Source organism: Astatotilapia calliptera, chromosome 6 (assembly GCF_900246225.1).
Source record: "Astatotilapia calliptera chromosome 6, fAstCal1.2, whole genome shotgun sequence".
In the NCBI taxonomy this organism is placed as follows: Eukaryota; Metazoa; Chordata; class Actinopteri; order Cichliformes; family Cichlidae; genus Astatotilapia; species Astatotilapia calliptera.
In genome coordinates this window covers 20,874,400-20,894,720 of record NC_039307.1, presented here as the reverse complement: position 1 = coordinate 20,894,720, position 20,321 = coordinate 20,874,400, and the positions used below count along the sequence as shown (strand labels likewise).

General features: G+C 41.2%; 2 protein-coding genes across 3 annotated transcripts in view; one reads left to right on the top strand and one right to left on the bottom strand.

Annotated features, from left to right (window-relative positions):
- The window catches only part of LOC113024198 (MAP/microtubule affinity-regulating kinase 4-like), a 597,794-nt gene that overhangs the window by 437,029 nt on the left and 140,444 nt on the right, over positions 1-20,321 (top strand). The gene's annotated exons all lie outside the window — the stretch shown is intronic.
- Positions 1-20,321, bottom strand: part of cabp4 (calcium binding protein 4) — a 41,704-nt gene that overhangs the window by 11,420 nt on the left and 9,963 nt on the right. For both annotated transcript variants that reach the window (XM_026171085.1, XM_026171084.1), the window contains exons 5-6: positions 15,628-15,658; positions 12,685-12,828 (exon numbers count right to left, since the gene is read on the bottom strand). In XM_026171085.1, coding sequence (XP_026026870.1) covers positions 12,685-12,828; positions 15,628-15,658 — 175 coding nt within the window. The remainder of the gene's footprint in view (positions 1-12,684; positions 12,829-15,627; positions 15,659-20,321) is intronic.

Below are 20,321 nucleotides of genomic sequence, written 5' to 3'. Positions count from 1 at the left end.
TACAGGATACTTCTCCATGTATGGCAGTTTCAAAAAATAAAAAAAATCCACACGGAGAGAGACTGGAAACTTGGCTTTAGCACTGTAAGCCAATTACAGACATACATTTCAGCCAAACTCATTTTAATCTTCTATACCAGCAGTAGCATGCTTCAGTGTCCTGTCTTCTGACTATCACCAAGTTCCTGCTCATAGGGGTTCATCTAATTTGTTTTTTTTTTTCCTCTGCATTATTGTAGTGCCCTTACCTTAAGTTGGCAGTTGTTGTGATTTGGCACTATATAGTCTATCTCACAGGTGTCGAACTCCAGGCCTCGAGGGCCGGTGTCCTGCAGGTTTTAGATGTGTCCTTGATCCAACACAGCTGATTTAAAGGCTAAATTACGCCCTCAACATGTGATGAAGTTCTCCAGAGGCCTGTCAATGAACTTATCATTTGATTCAGGTGTGTTGACCCAGGATGTTATCTAAAACCTGCAGGACACCGGCCCTCGAGGCCTGGAGTTCGACACCCCTGCTCTATCTAGTCACGCTTCCTGGTTTGTTCCCTTTTTTGTTCAGTCTGTTCCAGTCTCGTCTCAGTTTTGCCATCTGTCTGAGGTCTGGGTTTTTGTCTTCTGTCCAGCCCATGTTCTGTTACGTCCTGTTTTGTTTTGGTAGCCTGTGTCTCGTGTGCGTTATGTTCAGTTTTGCTCCCCGTTTCTCATTAGTCTGTGGTTAATTTTCAGCCATCTCCACATCTGTTGCCTGTTATCTCAATATCCTCTGTGCATGTATATATTGTCTCAGTGTTCCCTTCATTTGTACAACCACACTTCCATTAGATAAGAACTATAGCCAGAAATAATGGGAGGAGAAATAACCTATAAAAGAGCTATAAGTTCTATAAAAAAACGTTTTCCCACAAATGTCTGAAAAAGAAAAAAGATTTATTTTATTAAACATTTAACTGACCTGACAGGTTGAGGGAGCATGTGTTACAGTTTAGGTGGTGCAACCTCAAAGGCGTGGACGCCTCTGGATTTAAAATAAGAACGTTGAACTGAGTCAGATGATCAGACGATCAGGGACAGGTCTGCTTTGTACACAAGAGCCTGCGCATGGAGCCCTTCATATGGAAAATCATGTCATAAAAATTAAAAATGAACACAATTCAATTTAGTTTTATTCATAAAGAGCCACATCACAACAACAGTCTTCTCAAGCTGTTGCACTGTTAAGTAAAGACCCGACAATATTGGAGACAAACAATAACCAACAACCCGCTATGAGTAAGCGCTTTGGCAACAGTAGGAAGGAAAAACTCCCTTTTAACAGAAAGAAACCTCCAACAGAGCCAAGAGGGGAGGAAGACAGGGCACAAGAACAAGGGTTCAGGGTCACCTGATCCACCCCTAACTATATGCTTTATTAAAAAGTAAAGTTTTAAATCGAATCTTAAACATAGGAAGCATTTCTGTCTCCCATATCCAAACTGGGAGCTGGTTCCACAGAAAACGGGCCTGAGGGGTCTGCCTCCCATTCTACTTTTAAATATCCAAGGAACCACAAGCAAAGCGCTCACTAGGGTGATATGATATAACGAGATCTTTAAGATAAGATGGGGCCTGATTAATCAAGACCTTGTATGCGAGGATTCTGGGTTGAAAATACTGAACTGAAAGGGATCAGTGCTGGCTAGTTTTTGTTTGGGGCTTTGCTCCTGCATTTTGGACCAGTTGAAGACAGACAAAGAAGGACTTGGCAATGCAGGTAAAGACTGAATTACAATAAAAGAGACAGGAGGAAATTTTCTAATAGAATTTACCAAGAGTTCCAAGTTATTAGCCAATAGTATTTATTTGACCTTTTTCAGTATTTCTTAGATAAAAGAAGCAAGACTGGTTGAGCTTAGAGAAATGAGACCCACGCTATCAACCAATCCAAAACTGTTTTAAGAGACCTGGGTACAAAGCTGTAGCTGTCCAATGTATTTTTCCCAGAGACCACAATATTTACATAAGTGTATAGCTGGCCTAACGTAATTTAAGTTATGAAAATTTTTACGAACATCCTCAGTGCATGGATGCTGCTGTGTGTTCAGCCTCGTGTGCTCACTCTGTTGACTTCCTCAGCCAGTTTGATTGCTCTCCATGGTAAATATCAAAACAGACTGATACAGTGGGATAGCTCGTGTTATTAGTTCGACAAGAGACAGGCTTATTTGATAGTGTGGACCAGTAGGCTTTGCCTTCTTTCATTATCTGGATCTTGTTGGACGGAAAAGGCTCTTTCAATAAAGCCACATGGTCATTTTGTGGTTCAAAAATTTAATCAGTACTCTGAGTCTGCTGAGAGAGAGAATCACAACAAACTGACCGGATGGAAAACGCTCTAAATGATGCTGAATCATGAGGCTAATGGATAAAACCGCTGCCTACCACAATAGCAGGGGCTGGATTTTTACATAAAACCTACTTTTAGCAATTAATTCTCTGATTTTCGGGTTGGTAAAGGATTTTCATGCTTGCCTCAAGGTAAAGTATATTTTTTGGCTGACTGGCTTTACCCTTGTGAAGCAGCTGTCTGGGGGATTCCTGACACAGCCTTGAAGAATTTCTGAGCCTTAAGTGGGTCAGTGTGAGATCACAGGGTTGAGGAAACTCCACCAAAAGCCTTAGGAGATTATGATTATTTTTAATTGATAGCGTAATAGTTGTTCTCGAAAAAAAAAAAAAGTGGATGAATTTCATAATCAATCTAGAGGGATTACACTACAGAGGACGAGCTTAGAATATCTAAAAGCTGACAGCACCTTAGTGATCACACCAAAGCCACACTCAACACAGAGTATGAGACACGGCATGAAATATAACACACAGCTGCAACCTCTAAAGGCCTGGTGTGCTCAATATTTCTCTTAAGGTTTTCCTTTTAGCTGCAGATGGAAAATGTTTCTCTACACTGTGTGAGGCATCACTTTATCTATTTTCTGGTTCCTGTTATATACGGATGTGCAAAGCTTCACGTGTGAGTCACCCGTTTCATGGCTGCAGTTTTACACCTTGTGACAGTAGTGATTAAAGCGCGAGGCATTTTTTCCCCTTTACATGTTTAGCTGTATTTGCTGCATGAGTTTTAGTTCACTTTTTGCAGGGGTGCACATTAGATGGAGATATTCATGAGAGCGAGGTTAACGTTGCCACAACAATATCCTTGTTGGTGTCATTCTAAGAATCTAATCAGGATATTATTTACACTGGGGACACCGGCTGAACCTAATTTACTATCTGGTATAGGAGAGGAAGCCAGCTGCACTCTGGTCCCCAAAGATCACAGCTGAAAAAAAAAACCCCAGCTTTATTGGAGCAGGTGTGGTGAAGTTGCTACTGACTCACAGTTCAGTATTATTCTTATTATCTATTAGGACAAAAGTAATGGCCCACCCACATATTACATCTACAGGAGCTGCTAGGCCATGGAAACCATGTCATGAAGCTCATGGCACACAGTCTTTGTGCTGATCTTAATGACAGAGGAGCGTTGCTGACTTTTACACACTATCCAAGGACCTGGCTGTGTAACTTTACATGGTCTGCTACTGCCACATGGTCTTGAAATAGCTTCCACTTCCAGTTGATTGTGGGGTATTTAGGAAATTCACTAAATGCCTGCTTACAGAGATGACATCCGGTTACTTTACTGCTCAGTAAAAGAAACCCATTCTTTCACAAATGTTTGTAAAGACAGACTACGTGGACTGGAAACACCTGAATTCAAAGATTAGGAGGTGTGGCCTAATACTTTTGTCCATATGGTGCATCTTTTCATTCATTCATTCATTCTTTCATTCATTCATATTTTTCTGGTTGCTCTGCACTGAGTCACACTAGTATTTTAAAATAATTCCAGAGGCAAGACTATTTTGAAAAGCAGCTACATACAAATAATGAAAGGAAATATCAAAGTTTTCTGCCGTAATGACATTGAGTCATCCAATTTTGCAACAAAAACACTTACATAATATGGGGGGTTTTTTTTTACAATAAGAGCAAGAAAACTGTGTCTCTGTGGAAATATGTAATGCATTTTTTTCTCATTGTTTTGGCTGCTGGAAGGCTGAGCTTCGGTTGTGAACATCAACAGGGGAAAAAGAAAGAAAGAGCAAGGAGCATGGTGGTATTTTAATGGACCGAAATGACATTTGCTGGTAAATGTGTGTCCTTTAATGATCTGTAGCTGATCTGACATTAGCACTTCACTTTTCCTAGTAAAGATTGAACTGTTTGTTTGGTCACTTGTGCAGGCAAAGGTGAAGGTAAGATAAGACGGATACTTTCATGTGGGTTGTTATTGTTCAGAGTAAGTGGTTCTTGTGCATTTTATCAGTTTGCTGCTTGGCATTATTGTACAGTGCATAAAACATGAAGCATACTGTAGAGGCTAAGCCTACGCTTGAAGCCACTGAGGTGGTCGTTAACGGGGATGACGCGATGTCACTGGTATGCATGAATTAAGTTCACAGTCCAATAAATCCAGCAGTATGTATCTTGTCCTTTTTGGTCTTTATTCCGTATCGACATAGCATAACAGCACAACGGTCACAAACTGTTTGCCTTCTCAATGACACACCTGACGCCGATTACGTGCGTCTACCTTAAATACCTTTACATTACATAATCAAAACAAAAAGGTGACCTCTAGTGACCACATAAGGTATTAACCCAAGAATGGCTCCTACACCCCGGCCCCTAATTGAAATGGCTATCAGACATGGCAATTCTAATCACAAAGAAAATAAGGAGCCACTAATACAGTCTACTTTAGACCTATACATTCACATAAATAAACATAAATAACACACTTTTAGATTACAGTCTCATGTAACAAGCAAAGTTTAGTTACAGGTCTTTCCAGAATATTAGTCTTTGTTTTTAAACGTGCAGATCGCACAAGTCCTTTTTTGTCACGAATGGCTTCCAGAACTCTTCCAAGTGGCCAGGAACCACGTGGTGCAGAAGAATCCATTATAATGACTATATCTCCAGGTTTTAGATTCTTCTTCTTTTGGTTCCATTTTTGTCTCTCCTGTAACAAAGGCAGGTATTCACGTATCCATCGTTTCCAAAAAAGATCTGAGATGTACTGAGCCTGTTTCCATCTTCTCTTCAGATACATATCCTGAGGGTCAAATAGTCCGGGTGGTAAAGATGGTTTTCCTTTCATCAGGAGGATGTGATTTGGTGTAAGTGGCTCTAGGTCTTTTGGATCATCAGAAAGCTTTGTGATGGGTCTGTCATTTAAAATTGCTTCAATTTCACATAGAACCGTATTTAATCCATCGTCGTCCAACTGTTGTTGCTGAAGAACGGATCTCAGAATCTTTCTGATCATACGAATTATCCGTTCCCAAATTCCACCATGATGTGATGCTCCAGGCGGATTAAAACTCCATCTTATTCCAATGTGTCGCAAAGCATCCGCTATTTGGGTATGTTTCAGCGATTCAAGAGCCTCCCTTAACTCTCTGTCTGCTCCGACAAAGTTGGTTCCATTGTCCGATTGGATGTGAGCGACTTGACCTCTTCGACTCACAAAACGGCGCAAAGCATTAATGCAGGCATCTTTGTTTAGAGAGCTAGCCACTTCCAAGTGCACTGCTCGGCTGGCTAAACAGGTGAAAATGACTCCATAGCGTTTAGCTGTACCTCGTCCTCTTTTTACTTCAATAGGTCCGAAGTAATCAACTCCGACATTGGTGAATGGTGGGTTATCTGGCAAAATTCTTTCCTTGGGTAAATCTGCCATCTTTTGCTCCAAGGCTTTTCCATGATATTTCCTGCAAAAATTACATTCTGCGATAACCTTCCTCACAGCTGAGTTGGCCTTTGTGATCCAGTATCTTCTCCTTAGTGTGGATAAGGTGTGGTTACGACCGCTATGACCAAGCTGTTGATGAATGTGCTTTAGGATGAGATTTGCTACATGTTGATCTTTTGCAAGAACAAGGGGATGCTTCGTTTCTTCTGGTAAGGAGCCCTTTGTCAGTCGTCCCCCAACTCTTAAGAGGCCTTCATCGTCAAGATAAGGATCTAATCTATAAATTGAGCTGTGCCTGCTCACAGAACTTTTCCCACTTGACAACGTAGCAATCTCCTCTCCAAATCGTTGTTGCTGGCAAAATCTAATAATGGCAAGCTCAGCTTTAAGAAGATCCTTTGAAGATAGTCTGTACAGCTGCGGTTTCTTTACTTTCTCCTTTGTAGTACTTTTACAAATTGGGTTATCTGAGTAAGGTTGCGGTCTTTTTTTCTTATCTCTCATTGAACGAAGGATTGCCTTCAGTCTAAGGAACCAACCAACAGCAACCTTGAGCCTTCTCCAGTCTGAGAAGTACACCATCAATTGACATGTAGCATCAAGCAAGTCTTTTACCTGAGTAACATTTACTGTGGCCTCACCTTTGACTTCAGGGTCCTCTGGTTCTAAGGAGCATTCCATTAAATTGGTTGGCCAATCACTTTCTGGCTTCTGCAGAAAGCTTGGTCCTTCGATCCAGCGGCTGCTATGAACAACGTTCCCAGCCTTGAGCCCTCTTGTAGCATCATCTGCTGGATTTTCCTTTGAGCTTACATATCTCCATTGTGATTGTTTAGTTGCAGTTGTAATGAATGAGACTCTGTTTGCCACAAAGGTAAGGAATCGTTTATCCTCATTCATTATATATTTGAGTACGGATGTACTATCTGTCCAAAATATAGATTGCTCGAGTTTCATTCTCAACTGAGCCCTTAACATGAGATCCACTCGGACGGCAACTACAGCAGCTGTTAGTTCCAGACGTGGAATAGTGACAGGTTTTAGAGGTGTTACTCTTGCCTTGCCCATCAAGAATGCGACGTGGATGGATTTCCTATTATCTTGCATGCGCAGATATGACACGGTTCCATATCCAGATTCACCAGCATCTGAAAAATGGTGTAGCTGTGCATGTGAGAGAGGTCCAAACCCTCTTGGTTGTATACACCTTTTAACCTTGAAATGGGAAAGCCTTTGCAAATCACTGAGCCAACCTTTCCACCTTTGCAACGTGGTTTGGGGTATTGGTTCATCCCATCCCAGTTTTCTTTTGCAAAGCTCCTGCTGCATTCCTTTGGCAGGCAGCAGGACTGGTGCAAGAAATCCCAATGGATCGTAAATGGAACTTGATATTGATAACATTCCACGCCTAGTACAGGATTTTTGAGGGATATCCATTTTGAAGTTGAATGTATCAGTTTCCACACACCACTGCAAGCCCAGAGCTCTTTCTACCGGAAGTTTGTCTCTGTCAAGATTTAATTCTTTCAAGTCTTTAGCCCTTTGCTCCTCAGAGATACTTTGCAACAGGGTGCGATTGTTACTGACCCACTTGGTCAGTGTAAATCCTCCCCTTTGACAGAGTGCTGAAAGATCTTTGACCAAATCAACAGCATCTGAGGTGGAGGCCACACTCTTTAAACAGTCGTCCACATAGAAGTTCTCTTTCAGCGTTACACATACCTTGTCTAGGAATTCAGTTTGATTGTCCTCAGCTGTTTTTCTCAAAGCGAAACTGGCGCAGCTTGGGGAAGATACTGCACCGAACAGATGAACAGTCATGCGAAACTCAATTATGTCCTTGCTCAGATCTCCATCTGGCCACCATAAAAAACGCAGAAAGTCTCTGTCCTCTTTGGCAACTTTAACTTGATAAAACATTGCCTTTATGTCACCCATAAATGCAACTGGATCCTGTCGAAATCTAAGCAAAACCCCAAGCAATGTGCTTGTGAGATTAGGACCTTGTAAGAGCTGCTTGTTTAATGATGTCCCCTGGAATGATGCCCCACAGTCAAATACAATTCTTATGGATCGTTTTCTGGGATGGTAAACTGCGTGATGAGGAATGTACCACTTCTTTCCATTTTCGCAAGACAGCTGCTGTGAAGGTATTTGCTCTGCATATCCATTACTTATCATCTCGTCCATAAAGGTTTTATATTCTTTATGCAACTGTTCATTGTTGAGAAGTTTTCGTTGTAGACTTTGCAATCTTTGTTTAACTATGGAAAAATTGTTTGGCATCTTTATGTTATCCTTTTTAAAAGGTAACTTCAAACAGTAGTGTCCATCTTCCATTGTTGCAGATTTTTCCATGATCTTCATGAACTTAAGGTCCTCCCTTGACAAACCCTTTTCCTCTGTAACCCTTTCATTAAAGTCATAGTTATATTGACTTTTCAACATCTCCTCCAGCTTACAAACAGATATCCTATTTACAACTGTTGGTGGGTGCTCGCTGTCCAAGTTGCTTTTACCATCTTCCATGGGCCCATTTATGACCCAGCCCAATGCTGTTCTTATAGCATATGGGCCATTCCCCTGGCTATGAATGACCTCCCATGGTTCCAATAACTTGGGAGCGTTGCATCCAATCAACAGGTCCACATTAGCCATTATGTGGGGAATTTGAACCTTTGACAGATATGGCCACCTGATCAGATCTTCTTCCTTTACGAAGTTATTCGTGGTGACAGGCATCCTTTCCTGTGTTAGAATTTCTGGAAGTTCATAGAAGGCATTGCTGCCTAAACCAGAAACTTCAAGACCAGTAAGTGAGTGGGCAGAGACGACCTTTTCTTGACCCATCGTTTGTAACAGGAATTGAGTTCTTTTGCCCACAAGATTTAGCTTTTGCATGAGGTGCTCTGAACAGAAGCTAGCTGAACTGCCAGGATCTAAAAAAGCATATGTCTGTATGACATTAGTACCTTTAACAGACTTTATTTGAACTGGCAGAATGGAAAGCAAACCGCTTTCTCTTCCGGCCCCTGTATGACCACAAGTTTTTACATTCTTTGAAGAGGAGGGCTCTCCATAGCATTCAGGGATTACACCATTGTTATCAATATGGAGGACAGTGGGATGACCTTTACCACACGTTCTACATATCAAACGCTTAGCACAGTCCTTGCTTATGTGCCCAGCATCTAAGCAACCAAAACACAGCCCTTTCTCCTTTAGAAAAAGCATTTTGTCTCTGTGCTTCTTCCGCTGAAACTGTTGACACTCCTCCAGTGTGTGTCGTTGAGTACAGCAGACACAAGATGGCTTTACTGTAAAGTCATGGCTTGTTGTAGTAATCAGCCTTTCCGTGCTGTAGGTTTTATTCATGTTCATGGGTGTGGCTGTAGCAGCAAAGCTGTTCCCTTTAATTTGTTTGATTGGTTGTGACTTCAGTCTGTTGTCAGCCTTTGAGACAGGGATTGTTGACGTTACATTCTGAATGTCCCCAAACAAAGGATCCGAAAGAATTTTCACCTGCCTTTCAATAAATGCAACCAAATCTTGAAACCGAGCTCTGTGTTTAGAGGTTTCCAATATATCATATGCAAACGCTCGCCATTTCTCTCTCATTTTATATGGCAACTTGCACAAAATGATTTTCATGTTCACTGGCATGTCCAGTTCCTGCATATGTTGCAATGTTTTCATGACATTACAACTCCCACATAAGAAAAGGGAATATGCTTGCAATGATTTCACATCTTCATTTTTAATTGCAGGCCAAGATAACGCCTTGTCAATGTAAGCAGTTGCAATCTTATATTCATTTCCGAAGTGTTCTTTGAGCAGTTGCTTTGCTTGTATATAGCCTTGTCCTGCAGCCATATGTTGACAACTGCGTACCAGCTCTCTCGGCTGTCCTGTTGTAAACTGCTCCAAATAATACAAGCAGTCCCTCTTATTGGCCTTTTCTTCCACTCCTTGTTCAAACGCATTAATGAAAGAGATGTACTGAAGAGGATCACCATCGAATACAGGTATTTTCCTGGATGGTAATGACGATGCACGCTGATGCTGAACAAGGGTTGCAGTTATTTCGTTTTGTCTTTGTAAAATGGTACAAATGTCCTCCGACCGTCCTTCTGCCGCTGTAGGAATGGACCTGGGCGATGGAGGATCCACATTGTGAAATTGCGTTGTGATGACCGTTTGAGCTTGTGGCTCACTTTCAATTTCCGTTCCTGGCAGGATCATTGCAGATATGTTGCTTTCAGTCTGTACTATTTGCACTGCAGGTTTATCTTCATTGACTGGTGTACTAGGCTTGACTGTGGCTGAAACAGCTGTTTTCTTGGTTTCCCTTTCATAATATGAATTCATAGCATTGGACGATATGTTAGATATACTTTGAACTTCAGCAGCTTGGAGAACAGCTAACTTTGCAGAAGAGGCAGAAAGCAACGCTTCAAGCTCAAGCCGTTCACGTTTCCTCCTTAGCTTTAGCTCTTGCTCCTCCAAAGCATGCTTCTCTTTTAGGACTGCCATACGAGCGAGTAATGCTGCCTTTTCTGCTTTTGCTTTGATTTTGGCAGAAGAAGTTGTGCTCACTTTACCACTAGATGAGCTTTTAGTGACTGAAGATTTACCAGCAACATTTGAAACACTGTCCTCTGGCTTAACACCATCATCGACACCATGATCACCCTTTAAATGTAAATGTTCGCAACCTGACCACCATTCTTTCACTTCATAAGTGAACTCATCATAATGCATTGTTTTTGCTTTAAACCATGTTTCATGCTTTTCTTTTTCATCATCTGGTAACAAACACATCAATGAACCATGAATTGTTTTTGCTTCATTACACAAACCAACAAAATCATTGAATGATGCTTGAACCATAGAAGTTTCATTTTTTTCCATTGAGACCCTTATACTCTCTTTTAAATTATTAGCTTTATTTAATTTAGCTTTTCTATCACGTTGCAGTCTGTCTAGTCTCTCTGCAAGTGCCTTAGCAGTCAATTTCACCACTCGTTTTTCCTTTTCTGGATGTGTCCCAGCCTTGCTGGCGTTGCTACTTTGCACAGCTGATTCTGCAGCAGGCTCCGGGGCCCTGTCAGCAGCTTTATTTGTGTCCATAGTTCAAATGTTCCAAAACTCAAATATTTATCAAGTATTGAGGGTTTATGCGCACGTGCGAGTTTGTTTATAAATCAGTTTTATTTGGGTTGACCACCAATGCATTGGAATTACGTCTTCTTAAATAAGTGTGCACACTTTTATCAATGGCCATTTATTAGTAGCGCTACTCATACCTTTCGTTGGGCGCCGTACTGATTCCGATGAAGAATTCTGAGTCCTCTCCAACATCCACGGAACAATCGCCAAGCATTCCACGTCGTCAGCTGACAGACCGCTAGTCCAGCTGTCCGCTCCTCGTGAAACCTCCACGGTAACCTTTCCAAACGGCATTCAGCTCTCCGCGGCGATCGATCACTCAGACTTTAATTTTCCTGTTTGCGCCGAGTCTCCAAAACACCGCGGCGAAGTTGGCACAAACTTTTCCCCAAAGAAAAAGTAGTTTGTGACTCTAATGTAGAGGCTAAGCCTACGCTTGAAGCCACTGAGGTGGTCGTTAACGGGGATGACGCGATGTCACTGGTATGCATGAATTAAGTTCACAGTCCAATAAATCCAGCAGTATGTATCTTGTCCTTTTTGGTCTTTATTCCGTATCGACATAGCATAACAGCACAACGGTCACAAACTGTTTGCCTTCTCAATGACACACCTGACGCCGATTACGTGCGTCTACCTTAAATACCTTTACATTACATAATCAAAACAAAAAGGTGACCTCTAGTGACCACATAAGGTATTAACCCAAGAATGGCTCCTACACATACTCTACCAGGAGTCACCCCACAGCTCTAAAAACTAACTCAGCTGGTGGAGCTATATTGCTGTCATCAGAAATGAATGTTACCTCAGATCATGGTTTAGAGGATTAACGTTTCCTTCCTCACTGCATCTTTTTTCTTGCCTTTCACATGCATTCAGTGGGAGCCAATTAAAATTCAAGAAAAACACACATCATCAAAGTGAATGCATTTAATTGAATTGTTATACATATTATGTTGTGTTATTGCATATAAATATGATGTTCTATTCATAGGAGAATAATTATGATGCTTCTTATTTATGGAGAAATATAATCTGCTCAAATAATGCCATACACAAACATGAAAATAAGAGTTCTCATGATGTGCAGGTGTGCTGATATTGGGCTTCAAAGCATACAATAGTAAATATTATGATAATCCTAATAATTGCAGATAGTAGCATGATCTATGTGAAAAATCCTGGCCGTCCACTGAATTTTGCGTATAGTCTTAATAGAACCCTTTAGATTTTCTGAACAAAGTTGTTTTGACATCGGGTAGGTGATACAGTTCGCTTCACTCCAGGCTATGGCAAAATTCTAGCTGCAAAGATGATTCACCTTAAACTTTCAACACTTACCACACACATATCTGCTTCTCGATCGTTCAGAAAAGAAAGCAGAGGCAAACAACATTAAGGGCAGCGGGAGAAAGATTAAGTGTAAACACACACTTCTACATGTAGACTAACACTCGTACACCCCCAGCACCTGCAGCATGAGGACCATTAATCAGCTTGCTAAAACGTCTTGAATGTCCCCAACTCCAAAGGCAAACATGAGGTCCTCAAGGACTCACAGAAAAGAACACAAGCACGTGGGTTTGTGCAGACACACGACTCACACATTCACACCTGCACTCTACTGAAAGATCCATCAATTATACACGCGTGCTTTAGCCTCTTAGGGAGAAATGGGTCCTTATAGATGCACACTGCCAGATAAATACTTACATTTCATCTTGATTTGCTGGATGATCTCAATGAGCTCCATCTCTGTAGGCATGTAGCCCATGGTCCTCATGCAGTCTGCGATGTCTTTGTAATGGATGAAGCCATCCGCATCATAGTCAAATTCCTTAAAGGCCTCCTGAAGCTCTGACAGACACATAAACAAATTCCATCGACTGCAGCAAACCGTAAAGTTGGGTTTTCCCAAGAGTCAAGCGTGCACGCACACACCCACACACACAGTGTGCAGATACAAGCAGAAGTCTGAGCTTTAGTGTGTGATAGGTGTGTGTTTAAAGGTACGTGTCTATGATTCTGGAGACAAATGTTGCATTTTGTACAAAAGTTATTGCACTTTCAAGGAGATTCTGGCAATATGGTGGGAATGTAACACTGATGAACTAATGGTGAAAAAGATATTTTGAGGATCTCCTCAATCCCACAGACAGATCTTCCATCAAGGAAAGAGAGTCTGTGGAGTGTGTGCTTTCATAGCACAGAATCCTCCAGCCAAAATAGACAGTACGACCCAGAATGAGTGACTGAGTCTATTGACTGAAACTATTCTGTAAAGTGTTTACAGAGGTCAGGACAGAGAGTCATTTTCCTGTAGGCTTCTATAGGATTTTTTGCCACTTGCTATCGGCATCTGCTGGCCTTCAGATAGAATGCAGGTTTAAGGCACTTTTACACTGGCTTAATTTTTCCAACATGCAGGTAGGTCTAGTTTCGCACTGTTTAATGTAGAGCCTGCTGACTAGATCACTGTCTGGGAAACTAGCTCTTAACTCATTCACTGCCAGCCATTGGCAGTGAATGAGTTAAACCCATTGACTCATTCACTGCAATTGACGGCTATAGACGTCAATTGCAGTGAATGAGTTAATGTAGGTTAAATGTGTATGACTTTGGTACAAAGAACTGATCATTTGTTGCCTGTTTCCACCAGGATCACTGAACAAAGGGCAGCACATCTGAAGTAAAAAATTCTAGAACATAAATAAATAAATGTATTCTGAGGTGTAGCCCAAACTTGGAATACATGTTAAATAATAGTCTTCCCCTTTGGTGTCAGCGTGGTGACACAGAATTTAAGCAATATTGAAACACATCTCTCACTCCCAGGTTGTCACATATGGATGTTTAAAAAGGAAGCACATGACATCAGATTTATAGCACAGAGAAACCATCATTTTTCAGCATGAATCTTGTGAAAAATAATATTTAAACCCAAACCACAATCTTTTGCTAAACCTGACAAAATTGTGATACACTTCAACACCAGTTCAATCTCGAAAATGTGCATTTTTTAGAGGTCGACTCGGTGCCTGAAGCTGAAGCAGCCCCAGCACCATAACATGGACACTGTATCTTTTTACTAGCTGGGATAACATTCTCATTTTAGGTTTGACAGCATGTCTAGTATTTAATGGCAGATGGCTTGAATGTAAATTGAGGCTGCGGTTTGGGGAAGGCCTCAGAGGGGACTGGTGGTGCTTCCCACGCTGGGCAGATCCCCAAAGAAGGCATCCCCCGGAAGCAAAAATGACTGTGCATTACAAAGGTCAAACGCTGTTGCAAAAATACAACTGGTAGGAATGCTTGGAACCAGTAGATTGGGAGGAAAAATTGCTGTGTCCAGGGAGGAATGAACATCATTTGGTTGTAAAGAAGGGGCTTGAGGTGTAAAACCTGGTCACGTGTTAATGGAAGCTGCCCTGGCACCCTCATGCTATGAAGGTTAGGTGTTGAACTTTGCAGAAAAGGGGTAGTGTAGAAACAAACTGACATCCCAGTGCCAAGAGGTTTGCAGCTCCATTTTGCAAAGGAGGAAACAATGTAGAAGTAGAAATGGCATCCCGGTGCTGTAAAAAGAATGCTATCTCAGCACTATTTGCACTGTTTTTTGGAAAGGAGAGATAGTGGAGCAAGAAACTGGCAACCCGGTGCCAGTAATGTTCATTGTTTCTGCATTTTGCGAATGATGGACAGATGGCAGAGAAAACAGCACCTGGTCCCAGAAAGGTCTGCAAAGAAGGAAACAGTAACCGAGAAACTGACATCCTGGTGTAAGGAATGTTTACTGCTGCGCTTGCAAATGACTTGCAAATGAGAAGAAAACTGGCATCCCAGTGGGGGAAAAGCTTCCTGCTGCATTTTGGGAAGGCGGGATAGAGAAGAAAGAACCTGACATCCCGGGGGCCAAAATTTTGCTTCTGCACTTTGCAAAAAATAATAATGGATTGGATTTATATAGCGCTTTTCAAGGCACTTTACAATGCCACAATTCATTCACTCTCACATTCACACACTGGTGGAGGCAAGCTACAGTTGTAGCCACAGCTGCCCTGGGGCAGACTGACAGAAGCGAGGCTGCCATATCGCGCCATCGGCCCCTCTGGCCAACACCAGTAGGCGGTAGGTGAAGTGTCTTGCCCAAGGACACAACGACCAGGACAGAGAGCCCGGGGATCGAACCAGCGACCTTCCGGTTACAGATACACTTCCCAACCACTTGAGCTATGGTTGGGAAAAAAGACAGAAAAAAGTGACACTGGCATCCTTGTGCCAGAAATTTTTGACGTTTAGATATGCACGCGTTGAATAATAGTGGGCTAGGTTAAGTCTAAATCCTTAATAGAAAAATATTTGGGGGATTTTTGGGTGTCACATATAGATAGAGAACCGGAAGGGGCATGGGTAGAGATGTAGTCCCACTCCTGAAATTCCGATAAATTATCTACAGTTAGAAAGGGAATATTTGACACCGTGGGATGTGAACGCTTTGAAGATTCACGGAATTTTGTATAGTAAGGTGGTGCCTCTCGTAGAAGTATTGCCATCTTGCCTAGAGTTAAATATTGAGTGGTGTGTGTATTGACTAGTAATTTATCTTTTACTTCATCATGTGCTTGCGTTGCAATTACACCTTCAACAACATCTTACCATCTATCTCCAGTGGCATCAGCTGCCTCTCCTGCACAGCAGAGGAAAGAAAACAACAGTAGAAATGATTACAACAGTATCAGAATGGGGGATGTGAAATCAGGCTGGCTTTAAAACTGTGAATTCTCCTGAGAATCATCCCAGTGATCATCTGTTTTTGACTACTAAATTAGAATAACATGCATATCATGTCAGCACTGTTGCTGCATGCCAACAGTAAACTCTAATGGGATTTAACCCAGCGACATGTCTTGCTAATTTGCAAAATGACACGCTAGTGTACGCGCGCATGCATACACAAACACGGCGTCTTGAGGGAGACCCAGCATTGTGTGAATATACACCCATGCACAGCCATAACATAACAGTGAGCTGCAGAAACTTTGCACTGTCACAAAGAAACACAGGTACAGTTAAGCAAAAATACACATGTGCACACACACACACTTGACACAAGATATATAATTTGCATATAGCCGCGTGTGAAACATTCAGTATTCTCTGCCTTGTTTTGACAATTGCTCAGGGTGATCTCTTTTTCTCCCTTTTTTCCCTCTAACATTTCCATATTTTCAGAGTGAGGCAAAGCTAGAAGCTAGGAACAAAATCTCCACCTAGTCATTAAGAATAATAGATGACAGTGAAATTTAGGTGTGCTGATGGCTTAAAATAGTAATATGATGTTATATGTTTGGATACAAACAGGCAGTTTTAATGAAAAGACATTATAACTTGGAAATCACTTGGAATACATATCCGTAGGCAAGAAATGCAGACTTAAAAGGATGGGCTTTGTGGTTTGGCAGTTTTGCAAGGATCCATCACACACTACAATATGTAAGCCCTTGAAAAAACAACAACAACTTAATAGTCACATATCACATGCCCTTGAGAGAGTGTTCTAATTAGCACATTTGCAAACATGTGCTGATTTGAATTTGCATAAAAAAGAGCTTAGATATTAAAAGATCACACTGAAATGTCATTAATCATCCTGTAGATGCACTGAGATGATGTGTCCTTAGCGAGATGGTTGCAGCACAGTGTTTTGACTCGAGGGCTTGCAAACAGTGTGCAACTCTACTGCAAAAGCATTGTCCACGGGGGGAAAAAGCAAGAAACATGCTAACTCAGTCATCTTACAGAGCAATGGAGACTGACATATGGAAATGCTGCTTAGCAGAAAGACACCAGAAGCCCAAGGATATCTCTAAGTTCAAAGAAACAACAAACTTTGATTACGTACAGAACAAATGTTGGCTGATTTGCTGTGGGCTTGTGTTTCAATACTTGGACTTGGGATTGGTAAGGCTCAGTACAAAAATGATGAAATATCTATTCACTTGAATATTTCTTGCCTCCCACAATTTTTTATGGATCATCTTCAAACTTCACTTCAAACAATAATATACTGGGGCTTGGGGAGCATAAGGGGCTGGATGTCTTAGCATCCTTGCTTTCCTTGTTAGTACTCAAGGTCAAAGTAGACATAAAAAAATTCAAGAAACCATCATTAAATGAAAGGGCATGGAGTGAGCTGTACAACACACTATCTTTTCAAGACTTTCCAGGCATAGCTACATAGGGACAGACCACCCTCACTAATTTCTGCTGCACACTCAGTCATTTTGTTCTATAAGCAGGCCTGAATTATAACAGAAACCGCTCAGTTCAGAAAAAAAGAGCTTCAAGCATTACTCCTCATCAGCTTTTAAGGGGTAGAGAAAAAATACTGCGTATCATACAGAAGAGAGACACTGTTGAATTTCAGTTGCTTCTAATTAGTTCCATATTCTACAAGTAGGGCTGTGCGATATGACCAAATCTCATATCCCGATACAAGAATTCTATCATCCGATAACGATATAAATCACAAAAATGTAACATTTTCTGTAAATTCTGTGAATCTCGACTTGCGGGAAGTGTTTCCAGCTGCGCGTCCTGTAGCTGGAGTCGAGTGTTTTAACAGATGCATGAAACTATACATTTTTAGACATAAGTTGTAACGGCCGCAGTTTTCTTTACACAGCGTGCTGCGGGGAAAAGCCTGTTCTAAAAATAAACTAAGGTTTATTTTTTAGCACCTGGCGGCTCTTTTTTAATTCTCATCCGTAAATAATCTGCTCTTTCACGTGATTCAGTTTATTTTGAAAAGTCTCAACAGGATATTGAGCTTTATTGTGAAAGGTTTATGTGGAACATAAACAAGCGGACACGCGATGCTGTTACCGTTATTGTTGCTAACCACAACACATAAAAACAGGTGTAGTGTGGTTATATAAAATATAAGAGAAAGAGAGAACTTTAAGAAATTAATATAGCCACTACAGTGACCATCAAAACGATGAAAACATATTGCCGTAAACAGTTTATTTTGCGACACCACGAAACAAACGATAGCGTAAAATGAAACCATATCGTCATCCGATATATATCGTTATATCGAACAGCCCTACCTACAAGTATAAAAAATACTTCACCCCAGAACCCATGCCACCCTTGCTTGTGAGCTATTACTGTTTCACCCTTGCTTTTAACCAAGTGTCTGTTTTCATTACTCTACTGCTACTTTTATGAAGGCAAACCGTTCTTCAACCTCGAGTTGTTCATTTTTTTAAATGCTCGAAAAGTGAGAGATAAAAAGGGAAATCTGAGCAGCACGGGTAATGAAATGCAAAGAGAAGTGCAATATTTTTCTTCCTAATGCATGTTGGCACTCAGCCTGTCTAATTCATAAATCACACAAGGTCATCCCGTTCAAGTGCACAATAGCATCAGGAAAAGGCGCCTGTCGTTTATTTGGAAGCTGCGCCGCATGGCGGGCGTTCAAATGATTATTCACTGTGTAAAACTGCCAGCAAGATTTGTAACATAAATGCAACGTCAAGATGCAATTGCACCAGTTATATTACTAAATGTGGGGGCTACTTAAAACATTAAGGCACTAGTAATTTATACAAGGCTTTTAAGTTGTAAAATAGTCATTGCATAAAAAACAAAAACTCAATAGCGCCAGCAGAGCTGCACCACTGTTTACCATGCACAGGATCCTGCAACCACAAAAAGGCATGTTCACATAGCAAGGTCAACATATTAATTAGATTTTTTTTCATCCAGAAATGATTAGTTCGCATGCAACTCAGGCTCTGAATTCATCCGTCAGAACAAGCCCATTAATGGTTCATTTCATTTTGTCTGCCTTCATGTGGCCCACTGAGCAGCACACTGCTTTGTAAGTATGACGCGTGTACACATGTGAGAAGAAGTTTCACATTAGCATGCATCAGCATTGAAGTGAAAAGGCTCTCAAAAACCCACAAAGCAGTGACATTACAGTGTACAGTACAGAGTACAGTGCGATTTGCTTTGCATTCAACTGTGCTTCTGTCTGATGTGCACATGTATCAGTTGTCTTTCTTCTTCTCTCTGCCAGCCGCTTGTTCGATTAGATCTGATGAAGGCTGACAGGGAATCTTGCTACTTGTGTTGAGATTAGGAAGGCTGCAGGATATGGTCTCTCTACCTCAGTGTCCAAGCATCACTTGTAAATTCAAACATTAGACCGCCACGGTAAAACAAGCTAGATCAGTCATGGCAGGTGACGTAGTGAGTCGGAGAGGAGTGTAAAATTGTCCGCGGTAGCCCAAGGTCATGGTGAGATGTTCTTCCTTTTCCAATAAATGGGCTGCAACTCTGAAACAGTCGTTAGTTATTAGGAGATCAAGTTATGCAACATCTGTAAATGTTCATAGGCGCACAGCTCCTCTTGGGGTGGGTTTCATTTCAGGAAATTTCAGGAAATCCTTCTCATGTGTGTGTTTAAAGATTAATCTAGCAGTTAGAGAAACAATGTGGTTTGCAGTTAAATGACCTTTTAACTTAATATGATTACTTGTGACAGAGGCCAGCTTCACAAAAAATAAGTAAAGTAAAAGTACATTTTGTAGCATTTACTTTCTGCCCTCTTTCCTCTGCAGAGTCAGTGAATATTATGACTGCGAAAGAGAAAAACTGGTGCTCGGCTCTAGCACAACATTTTTCTCAGTGGCCACTCTCAGCATTGCCACAAATGAGTCTCCTGTGGCACAAAAAGCAGTTTTTCCATTGACCATGACTATAAAATGGAAGTCTGTAAAACAGCAGACAGTCGGGACTGAGCTGCAAACAAGGTTTTGTTTTGTTTTTTATTCTTCCAACTTAAAAAAAAAAAGAAAACTAGCTTTCTAGCAGTGTAGAAAAGTGAGATTTGCTTTTTATGGGAGAGGTGATGACACACAGTTGGGGAGATGGGGGGAAAATAACACAGAGGAAAACCTATGACTTTGTTTTTTTGGTTTAGGCTCCAGCGGAGAGCAATTTACTCCAACCTTTAAACCCAGAAACCAGCCGTCCATGGTGCAATTTTGGGGCACTTACTGAAACACATTTGTCACATAATTTGTCACAATTAAATGTTTCAGATCACCCAAGAAATTGTAATATTAGACAAAGATAACCAGAGTAAATACAAGTTTTTAAATGATGATTTCATCTACTAGAAAAAGGCAACTATCCCGTGTGAATATGTATTTGCCTCCAACACATAATAACTGGCTTTGCCACCCTTGGCATCAAGAACTGCAATCAGACATTTATGAAATGCGACCATGAGTCTTTAACATCACTGTTTGGGTCACTTTTCTTTACAGAATTGT